This window comes from Salvelinus fontinalis, chromosome 26 (assembly GCF_029448725.1).
Source record: "Salvelinus fontinalis isolate EN_2023a chromosome 26, ASM2944872v1, whole genome shotgun sequence".
NCBI lineage: Eukaryota > Metazoa > Chordata > Actinopteri > Salmoniformes > Salmonidae > Salvelinus > Salvelinus fontinalis.
The window spans coordinates 23,606,686-23,618,723 of NC_074690.1; the positions used below are offsets into that span (position 1 = coordinate 23,606,686).

The following is a 12,038-nucleotide window of genomic DNA, read 5'->3' on the forward strand; positions in this document are numbered from 1 at the left end:
AAACCCCTTATTCTGAATCAAATTCATGCAGTGTATTCAGGTGCAAAAACATTTTAGTCCAGAAATATCGATACAAACATTAATCAAATTATTATAAAACATAATAACATCGACAACAGGTTAATAAAAGCAACATGTTGATCAAGCCATATGGATGTCGACTCTTACATTGAAAAGCGATTGGGGTCTGATTTTTTTTCGAGTCCTACACAGGATTGTTCGTCACAGCTACGCTCATCTGAGGTCAGAGAGGAGCCTGATACGACGGGGGCGAGAGAACAGTGCAACTATATAATCCACCAGTGTCGAATGAGGAAGTCAGTGTAGTGAAAAAGATAAAACATACAAAGATGGTGAAGATAACTTTCCAGCCGATCTCGGCGCAGAAACCAGAGAAGGAGCTCGATGGAGACAAAGCCGAGATTCTCATGCCCTATGAACACGTGAGTTCAGCGTCTCTTTTCTTTGTTCCATGATGTATTGACAGCGTTGGGGTAAAATAGGGATGTTTTGTTGACCAATGCAATAATTAGATTATATCAGGGCAATGTTTTCTTAATTGCTTTATAGTTCAATCGTTCTCTATTTGTTCATGTAGCCTAATGATTGTGTTGATGTAGATTTCAAAATATATTAAAGTCCAAAAGAGCCCATAACATCAGTTGTAGACTAATTTGTAGGCTACCACGATATAATTTAGGCTACTGTTACAGTATCATGTGTTACTACTATTGTTACTAGAAATTATACACTGCTGCTGTGAAAGCGCTGGAAACACGCATACAAAGTAGCCTAACCTTTTTAAAATCGATACAAGCTAGCCAGCAAAGCCCGAGGATGTTGACATTACGTCACCTTGTGAGGCTAGCTGGGGACACTGCAGATACCTCAGTGTGCAGCAGACGTAACCACGAATCGTAGGCTGGCTATCCTAGTCCATGCTACTCGAGCAATTACTATGTTTATCTACAACTTCCAAGACAACACGTTTATAGGTTGATATTGGGAAGTTGACTATTCTCGACAGTCTGTAAATTGTGCAAACAAATGGGGACGTTATCGCCGCGTTATGGTTACGTCACCGCGGGTTTTTCCCCCAGCAAATCCAGCAGATAGCACGTAAGGGGCACCTGCGCAGTTGGGCTGTTTTTAGAAATATGGGTGCATGCGTTTCAATAGTGTAATGGGATTTCCTAACCTTGTGTCATTACCCTAATCTATGCAGTCTGCACTGATCTAAAAATACTTCCCAGGTGCAATATGCTAGAAGAAAGTCATACTTTGGTTGGCTTTCATCTGTTCTCTTCTTTTAAATCGGATAAAGGAGATGAGGAAAGGAAGTGACACTGGTTGAGAGAGTCATAAGAAATATGCATTTGGTTACAGCTGTCAGGGAGCTGCTAAAATGGTGGCTGTACTGCATTTGCATAGAAAGCCTCACACACTGTTGTCTATATGAAGATGCTCAATATGTTAGCACTGACATCACAGTTATAGGTCTGTCTGTCATTAGAGTGCACCTAGATGGTATATTGTCAGGCAGGCTAATACAATTCATAGCAAATCTGAAACTTATGCTGAACATTGAATTGTATTTCTGCAAGTGACAGAATACATGCATTTACAGCTTTGTAGTTAAACTGTCAATCTGAGCAACTGTATGAGATAACTCCACCCTCCTCCATCAGATTCAGAAATAGTCTACATTGACTTGATTATGACCCCCCAATGAATGTGAGTTTCTAAGCTCTAGAAATTAGGCTGTATTTTGCTCGTCAAATTAGTTAGCTCAAGTAAGATCGAATCTAGATCTGACGTAGAACTACACTGAACAAAAATATAAACGCAATGTGTAAAGTGTTGGTCCCATGTTTCATGAGCTAAAATAAAAAAAATCCCTTATAGTTTCCATATGCACAACAAGTTTATTTCTCTAAAATCTTGTGCACAAGGTTTTTTTTATATCCATGTTAGTGAGCATTTCTGCTTTGCCAAGACAATCCATCCACCTGACAGGTGTGGCATATCAAGAAGCTGATTAAACATCATGATCATTACACAGGTGCACTTTGTACTGGGGACAATAAAAGGCCCCTTTAAAATGTGCAGTTCTGTCACACAACAGGGGGGGGGGGGTAATATTTCTGTATGTGAAACTCATTCTGATTGGCTGGCCCTGGCTCCCCATCCCAAGTTCCCGCCCAGGCCCGCCCATGGCTGCACCCCTGCCCAGCCATGGGAAATCCATAGATTAGGGCTTAATGCATTTATTTCAATTGACTGATAAATTTATATGAACTGTAACCCAGTAAAATCTTTGAAATTGTTGCATTTATATTTTTGTTCAGTATATATCTGTGTTTGGAAAGTCCCAATCTGAAGGTGTGAGATCGTGTACCTCAAATTATTGAGCAACTATAACTAGTAATGACATGGTTATGGTTTTGACGTCATGTAGGGAGGTGGGAGACAGGGGATGCTCGCAAAGGCGTCAAAGGAGACGTGCGGATACCAAATCTGTATGTGTGTGTATAAGGATTATTAATACCAAATCTGGCTTGAGATTCCACTTCCACGCAATCACTGTGATCTCCCTCCCACTGGAGGTGTGTGTGATGTAACGCTGTCACAGCTACAAGTAGGGCATGTGGAAGTCGAGTCCTAAGAATAGAACTCCCAGACAACCGTGACAGCCTCCCTCGCCATCACTCGGCAAACACAACGCAATCTGCCTCATCCCTTTTGATCCTCCATAGTAGAGGTAGACCCATTATGATTTTTCAACGCCGATACTGATTATTGAAAGACCAAAAAAAGCCGATACCGATTAATCGGCCGATTTATTTTTTTTTAAAGAAAAAAAACTTCTATAATAATAAAAAAATGTATTTGTAATAATGACAATTACAACAATACTGAATGAACACTTATTTTAACTTAATATAATACATCAATAAAATCAATTTAGCCTCAAATAAATAATGAAACATGTTCAATTTGGTTTAAATAATGCAAAAACAAAGTGCAATATGTGACATGTAAGAAAGCTAACGTTTAAGTTCCTTGCTCAGAACATGAGAACATATGAAAGCTGGTGGTTCCTTTTAACATGAGTCTTCAATATTCCCAGGTAAGAAGTTTTAGGTTGTAGTTATTATAGGAATTATAGGACTATTTCTCTCTATACCATTTGTATTTCATTAACCTTTGACTATTGGATGTTCTTATAGGCACTTTAGTATTGCCAGTGTAACAGTATAGCTTCCATCCCTCTCCTCGCTCCTACCTGGGCTCGAACCAGGAACACAACGACAACAGCCACCTTTGAAGCAGCGTTACACATGCAGAGCAAGGGGAATAACTACTCCAAGTCTCAGAGCGAGTGACGTTTGTAACGCTATTAGCGCACACTCCGTTAACTAGCTAGGCATTTCACATCGGTTACACCAGCCTAATCTCTGGAGTTGATAGGCTTGAAGAACAGCGAAGAACTGCTGGCAAAACGCAGGAAAGTGCTGTTTGAATGAATGCTTACGAGCCCGCTGCTGTCTACCACCACTCAGTCAGACTGCTCTATCAAATCACAGACTTAGTTATAACATAATAACACACAGAAATACGAGCCTTGGGTCATTTAATATGGTCGAATCCGGAAACTATAATCTCGAAAACAAGACGTTTATTCTTTCAGTGAAATACAGAACAGTTCCGTATTTTATCTAACGGATGGCATCCATCAGTCTAAATATTCCTGTTAAATTGCACAACCTTCAATGTTATGTCATGATTACGTAAAATTCTAGCAAATTAGGTGGCCAAACTGTTGCATATACACTGACTCTGCGTGCAATGAACGCAAGAGACGTGACACAATTTCACCTGGTTAATATTGCCTGCTAACCTGGATTTCTTTTAGCTAAATATGCAGGTTTAAAAATATATACTTCTGTGTATTGATTTTAAGAAAGGCATTGATGTTTATGGTTAGGTAGACATTGGAGCAACGATACGCACCGCATCGATTATATGCAACGCAGGACACGCTAGATAAACTAGTAATATCATCAATCATGTGTAGTTAACTAGTGATTATGATTGATTGATGGTTTTTATAAGATAAGTTTAATGCTAGCTAGCAACTTACCTTGGCTTCTACTGCATTTGTGTAACAGGCAGGCTCCTCGTGGAGTGCAATGTAATCAGGTGGTTAGAGCGTTGGACTAGTTAACTGTAAGGTTGCAAGTTTGAATCCCCCGAGCTGACAAGGTAAAAATCTGTCGTTCTGCCCCTGAACGAGGCAGTTAACCCACCGTTCCTAGACTGTCATTGAAAATAAGAATGTGTTCTTAACTGACTTGCCTAGTTAAATAAAGATTAAATAAAGGTGTCAAAAAAAATTAGGTCAAATCGGTGTCCAAAAATACCGATTTCCGATTGTTATGAAAACTTGAAATCGGACCTAATTAATCGGCCATTCCGATTAATCGGTCGACCTCTACTCCATAGTCCCTAGCAACTGTGTGGGTACAGTTTCTAGGTGGCGAGTAGTGTGTCGCTAATAGCAAACAGAGTGACGGTAGGGCTGAGAGACTGGGGGTGGGCTGTTGGGATGATAAGGCATCTTCAGCATCTCTAGCCTTCAGCCTATATTATAAAACAGATTTATTTCTCCTCTGATCAATGTGACTATCTGCTTAGCTGTTACCACCAACATTGAGTAAAACAGAAACTGCTCTTTCATAGTGGGAGCATCTTGCTGATGAATCAAATCAAATTTTATTTGTCACAGGCGCTGACTATAACAGGCTATAACAGACTATAACCTTATTGTGAAATGCTTACTTACAAGCCCTTAACCAACAATGCAGTTCAAGAAATAGAGTTAAGAAAATATTTACAAAAAAAACTAAAGTAAAAAAGTAACACAATAAAATTGCATAACAAAAAAAAGGTATTATAGAGGAGCTACCAGTACCGAGTAAATGTGTGGGGGTACAGGTTAGTTGAGGTAATTTGTACATGTAGGTAGGAGTAAAGTGACTATGCATAGATAATAAACAGTGAGTAGCAGCAGTGTAAAAACAAAGGGGGGGTCAATGTAAATAGTCTGGTTGGCCATTTGATTAATTAACTCTTAAGTTTAATAATTTTATCTGACATTGGCCTGTAGGTCTGACCTGTGTATTGTTTCTTTCCCCAGGAGGAGCTAGTTCTTCCTCTGAGGCCCAAGCAGTCTCATCTGAATGGGCTGTGTTGTCTCACCTTTGGCCTGGTGGTCTTCATGTCAGGACTGGTGCTGGCCTCCATATACGTCTACCGGTACTACTTCATACAACAGGTATACTACTATACTGCACCACTCTACACCCCACTATACAACTACCACAAGTATCTCCTATTTTATACCACAGGTCAGATATTATACTACCTTTGCATACTACCTCACACACCTTACAACTATACTACTTTATACTACACTATACTACTGTACAACTGCCAGTAGTAGCTACTATTACATCATACTTCACATGTTCAATCATACAGACAGATTGGTTCTGATAGATATACCACAGATAGATATCCCCATGACTATACTAACCCTGTTCTGCTCTGTTCTAGATTCCTGAGGACAGCCTGTTCCACTGCAGGGTTCTGTACGAGGACTCTGTGTACGCCCCCCTGCACGGCAGACAGGAGCTGGAGGAGAACGTGGGCATCTACCTGGATGACAACTATGAGCAGATCAGCGTGCCCGTGCCCCACTTTGGAGGGAGCGACCCCGCAGACATCATCCATGACTTCCAGAGGGTAAGTCATCCCTATGCCTGTTCCACACAGTCATTGTGTAGTGTGATACAAGGTTGCCATTTTGTGTCCAAATGCTCGCCCATTGGTATACATATGAGAATAGGATTCTGGAGGACATGTCTATTAGGATCAGTGGTCTATAAGGCAATGAATGTTTTATGTGATCTTTTCTGTTAGTTAGCATACTGGAGTGAAAATAAAAATGTAATTGTATTTGTTACATGCGCTGAATACAACAAGTGTAGACCTTACCGTGAAATGCTTACTTACAAGCCCTTAACCAACAATGCAGTTTGAAGAAAATAGAGTTAAGAAAATATTTACTAAATGAACAAAAGTAAAAAAAAAATATATATATATATGATTCATGTTTTGTTGTCATTTCTAATTCCAGGGTCTGACTGTGTACCATGACATCGCCCTGGACAAGTGTTACGTGATTGAGCTCAACACCACCCTGGTCATGCCACCAAGGAACCTCTGGGAGCTGCTGGTCAACGTCAAGGTACGCTATTGTGTTATATCTGGGTTAGGTCTGTCAGAGGAAAACTGTTTGTGTGTGGCTGTCCATCAGAGGGACAGTCTGCCCATGCATATTTATTATACAAAAGGACATTGCGGTCATGTGTACCGTCTGTACTGTGAAGGGCATTGTACTAACGGAGGGTTTCCAACTGACGGCCCACAGTCAGAACTTGGTATACAGTAAAAAAAAAAATGAAATCAGCTCCAAGTGATTTTCATTTAAGAAGTCTGTTCCTAAGTGGTCCCATGCATAATAGAGAGATATGACGTGATCGTATACAAATGTAAGCAAGGTTTGAAATGATTGTTTTAGTCAAACATTAAATCTGTTTGGGAGTCTTGTTGTCAATTTACAGTCTACATATTATTTGTAATTGTGTTCAGGGCCCCCCGACCATCCACTCAATTAAAATGGGTCCGTGGCTGAATCTAGTTGATGATCCCTGTACTGACGTTTGTGTTTGTGTCTTTCTCCCTCTCCAACAGAAGGGGACGTATCTGCCCCAGACCTACATTATCCAGGAGGAGATGGTGGTGACGGGGAGGGTGAGGAACATGAGACCGCTGGGGCCCTTCATTCACCGGCTCTGCTACGGCAAAGACACCTACCGCCTCAGACGCCGACGCGACGCACGTCGACGTACGTACAACACACACACCAACAACACATAATTTCTCCTTCTGTCTCGCACATCCACATACACTTTCACACACACACACATTTCACACACAGATGTCCTTGTCAACATGAGATGCATGTAAGTACTAGGTCATCAGTTAGGCTCTTCCTGTCCTGTACAGAGGAGAGGAGAACGAAGGGTCGTGTGTTTCACAGTAGTCACTGAGTCAGTCTGAATCCATGGGCTGGCTGACTGTCTGGTGACACCCCTCATCACAGAGGAAACGGAGATGGCCAGGTCCGTATCGGCGCTTCCTGTGCTGGCTCAGAGAGAGAGAGTGTGTGGGCTCTGCCAGGCGCTAGCCTCCCACAGTATGAGTTCTAAGTGACCTCCACACACAGATCCTTCTTGATTACCATGTCAGAGCCATCGTGTGTGTGTGCATGTGAGTCATTTTTCCAACACACCACGCAGGTCCAATGATCAGACAGCGTGCGTGGGGGAGGAAGTGATGCGTAGTAGTGATGTGCTCCGTGAGCCTCTGTGATTGGCTAGTTGTAAAACCAGAGCATTGATGTAACATGCTTCCCTCTGAGCACATATATGGGCTGACGAGCAACTCCATTGATCCAAGATGAGGCTGGTACTGGTAGTCATGGTAACAGTGAGGTAGGCAGTGGGAGCCCCCTCAGCTGTTTATATTGCTCAATATCTAGTCTTCAGAGGATGATACCATAATGGTTATTAGGCACCTAGTATGTTGACATATGGGGAGTTACCTCTGTGACCCAGCAAAGCAATAGCACCATAGATATCCCGAACCCTATGGATCATGTCACATCATATATCATAAGTATAACATCATTGAACATGAAACATCAAACTGGGTGTAAGATTACCTCTCTTCTCTTCCATTCTTCTCTCCCTCCTCCAGGCATCGACAAGCGTGAGGCGAGGAACTGCCACAGCATCCGTCACTTTGAGAACACCTTCGTCGTTGAGACAGTGATCTGCGACAGGGTCTAAATACTGAGAAAGAAGATGGCAAGATGGCCGCCCTACACCACCAAGCCCACTCTGAAACCATACCTCGCGCATCCCTTAGGCTTTATATTGCACTTTAAAAAGCATGTGTTTGTCCAATAGTTTTTGATTTGAATGTTGTTTTTTATTCCTTTTTTGTCCCAAGTTGAATTGTTGTTTACTGCTCTGGTGTTGTTTTTATTATTTGTTTGTTTTTTGTATTCCAATGGTCTGTATATTTTGATAATGTCGGTAATGCGATGAATCTGTAGCTTTTTTGTTGTTTGGGATTTCATGTCATGTTGTTGCACTGATGTTTTTTATTTGTATCAATTTGAAGTCGACGCCAGCATAATCAGATGAGTTATCTTAGGTTTTTACTTCAATCGATTCAGATTGAGTTAGTCCTTTCTGTATAGTACTTCTAACCCTGTGCAGTGTGTGTGACAGTGAGGAGAATTGGGCGTTACGATGCTGCGTGCGTTGTGCACACACACATGTTTCTATTCGTCTCTTGGTTCAACCAAAATGATCCCTTGATGATGTCTTGTCTTGTATTGGATGTCCAGAAATACCGAAACATACCTCATATATTTTAGATGTTTTTTCGCCTGTAATTTAAATCATCAAATGTTTGTGTATGTATTCTGCATCGTTCCTATAAGCAATATTTACTGTATATGGATTTTTCTTGGATTTCATATTCAAATGTGCATTGATTTTTATCTGAGCTTGTTTTGTGATTGAATGATCATTTCTCTATGGTTTGTCCCTCTTGTGGTATCTTCCACTGGTTGACTCTCTGGGTCTCACATGGCTTTAGACTGTATAAAGTAGCAGTGCTTTGGACGGGCCAACGGAACCAAATTTATAGTCACTAACGCTATGTTGAGTCCTGAGGGTTTAGGCATATATAGATTACCTACAGATGTAGCCTCTTAATTTGATCAAGAAGAACATTCCTGTAATGTAAAACTTGTAGTGTATTTGAGGTTTAAAAAAGGCTTCTGAAGTTTGTAATTTCCATTTTGAAATGTCAGACTTGATTTTCCCTTACAAAAAATGTATCAACACCTACAAAAACATCTAATCTACATAATTTACATTTCCTGTTGCTGCAGGATTATTTTCCTTCTGTAGCAAACTGGCTCAAATTAAGATCCTACATTTGGATAGGTTTTAGAGTTGAACTCTTTCTTTCGGTGTGTCTTTCTGGCTACGTCCTGATTCTGAGAGGGAGTGCGCAAGTACACACTTCAGGGGTAGGGTGGAGAATTGGATGCAGCCGCCCTCTTCCTCATGTCTTAGTAATGGGCTTGGCCTCTTGTCTGCAGTTGAGTCCTTGTAGCCAGTCTCCATCTCTACTATCCAGACTATCTCTCTATTGCATGCCTGTCTCTCTTAACCTTTTTTTACAATTGATCTACTGTATGATATAGAGGAATTATGTTGCTGTTTTAAAGGGGACCTACTGTATGATATAGGCTTTCATGATCTGTCCCCTTCTCTTCTGACTCGCCATGCTGTACAGTCATTTAGCTTGTAATAGCTTATCTTACTACCTAATAAATAAACATGTAAAAACTATATTCCTTTCTTTGCTTTTTCATTGTGTGTTTTAGACAAACAGAAATAAACTCAGGAGAATACAAAGGATATCATGGGTACCAAAATCTACAATGTTTCATATTTCTCTTAAATAAAAATATAACAATTTCCGCAAAACACCATTAATCCTAGCACAGAAGTCAAACCAATGACCAATAATCATCGAAAATTACATTGCGACATTTCAACTACATCTCCCTTCAGAGGAAGACATTCAAGAGCTTTAAAAAAACAAACATTCTATAACATAAACATGTATATAGACCGAAGCTGCAATGTAACTTGTAATAGACAACATTTGGTGCATGAATTATGTATCTAGGACACTTCAGGGATATTAGTGACATCTCTCTCTCCTGCCACACAAACTGCACACACTCTCAACACAAGTTACATTTTTTCCCCACAACATCCAAACATGACAGAAGAAAGTCAATTTCACAAGGGAAGCGATACAGTACAAACGAGTGTGGTTCTTATTTCAACACCCTAAACAAAGTAATTTCCTGACATTTGTCGTTTGACGTGTCACACGCATACACAAATACAGCATGTGTAAGAACAACTTAGCATGCGCCATGTTAACACATTCATGTCCATCTACAGTACATTATATAATAATACAGTGCCTTCAGAAAGTTACCATTTTGTTGTGTTACAGCCTTAAAAACCTCTTAAAGATCGGACCCTTTTTAACAATTTTCGCCAAAAATGACAGACCCAAATCAACTGCCTGTAGCTCAGGCGTTGAAGCAAGGCTATGCATATTCTTGATAGCATTTGAAAGGAAACACTTTGAAGTTTGTGGAAATGTGAAATGAACGTAGGAGAACAATACACTTCAGATTTGGTAAAAGAAAAAGCAATCGTTTTTTTGTATTTTTTTTGTACCATCATCTTTGAAATGCAAGAGAAAGGCCATAATGTATTATTCCAGCCCAGGTGCAATTTATATTTTGGCCACTAGATGGCAGCAGTGTATGTGCAAAGTTTTAGACTGATCCAACCATTGTATTTCTGTTAAAAATGTTTTATCAAGTCTGCCCAAATGTGCCTAATTGGTTTATTAATAACTTTTCAAGTTCATAACTGTGCACTCTCCTCAAACAATAGCATGGTATTATTTCACTGTAGTAGTTACTGTAAATTGGACAGTGCAGATAGATTAACAAGAATTTAAGCTTTCTGCCAATATCAGATATGTCTATGTCCTGTGGACTTTTCTTGTTACTTACAACCTTATGCTAATCGCATTAGCCTACGTTAGCTCAAACGTCCTGTGGGGGACCCACCGATTCTGGAGAAGTTTGAATTAAAAACGGATTAAATTGACTTTTGTACTCACCCATCTACACATGATGCCTCATAATAACAAAGATGCTTTTAGCACCATCTCTAGTGTCAGTGGCGTACCGCAGTTTCTGGGCCCCCGCAAGGTCTAAGCAAGGCTCTCCCCCAAACAAAAATATTATTTGTATTCATTTTTTCATTTTTTGGGGGGGGGAAACAGCTGACTTCCTAGCATTCTACACGTTTTGCCATGGGGCAAAGATAAACATTTGCAGTTTTATAGCTAACCTCATGTTATTCTGCACATTTTGCAATGGGCTACAGAGAAAAATATCCAGTGCAGAGAGGGTACCTGTAGTGGGTGGTTTTGCATGTGATTTTGGACATCTCTGGAGGGCTGGGATGGACTGACTGACCGATTAACTGACTGATTAAAAGACTGACGAACGCTGAACTACTGCAGCTGTCAGAGCTGGAGGTTGAAAGATTGCTAAAAGAGGCATTTCCTCTTTTAGCAGTTCTTGTTTATGACAGCTTCTAAGTTGTACTCAAGCTGTGAAATTGTTGACAACTGTGAGACATTGTTGACAATTGTTGACAACTGTGAGACAGAAGTGACTGTAAATGTGGAAGAATGTGCAAGAACTGAGGCATAGCTATCTGGCTCTCACCGTGCTTCTACACCTGCATTGCTTGCTGTTTGGGGTTTTAGGCTGGGTTTCTGTACAGCACTTCGAGATATTAGCTGATGTACGAAGGGCTATTTAAAAAAAACTTGATTGATTGATCAGCCAGTGTCATGTTCAGTTTCTCATAAATCTTTTTCAAGGGGTGGATCAGCTTTAATATTGCAGATAGATTGTTGCTTCCATCAATGTAATTTTCTGAATCATTTCTAATCCGCCATATATATTTTTGGGGTAAATATATATATCTATATAAATACATACATACAGATACCCATATACATATATATAAACATTCATACATGGGGCGGCAGGGTAGCCTAGTGGTTAGAGCGTTGGACTAGTAACCGGAAGGTTGCAAGTTCAAATCCCCGAGCTGACAAGGTACAAATCTGTCGTTCTGCCCCTGAACAGGCAGTTAACCCACTGTTCCTAGGCCGTCATTGAAAATAAGAATTTGTTCTTAACTGACTTGCCT

General features: G+C 40.4%; 1 protein-coding gene across 1 annotated transcript; it reads left to right on the forward strand.

Annotated features, from left to right (window-relative positions):
• The first annotated feature begins 207 nt into the window (after positions 1-207).
• LOC129823967 (integral membrane protein 2C-like) lies at positions 208-9,563 on the forward strand. The gene is made up of 6 exons (XM_055883140.1): positions 208-443; positions 5,201-5,338; positions 5,620-5,808; positions 6,203-6,313; positions 6,820-6,973; positions 7,888-9,563. The coding sequence occupies exons 1-6, from the start codon at positions 351-353 to the stop codon at positions 7,977-7,979; spliced, it is 777 nt and encodes a 258-aa protein (XP_055739115.1). The 5' UTR covers positions 208-350; the 3' UTR covers positions 7,980-9,563.
• Positions 9,564-12,038: the final 2,475 nt, after the last annotated feature.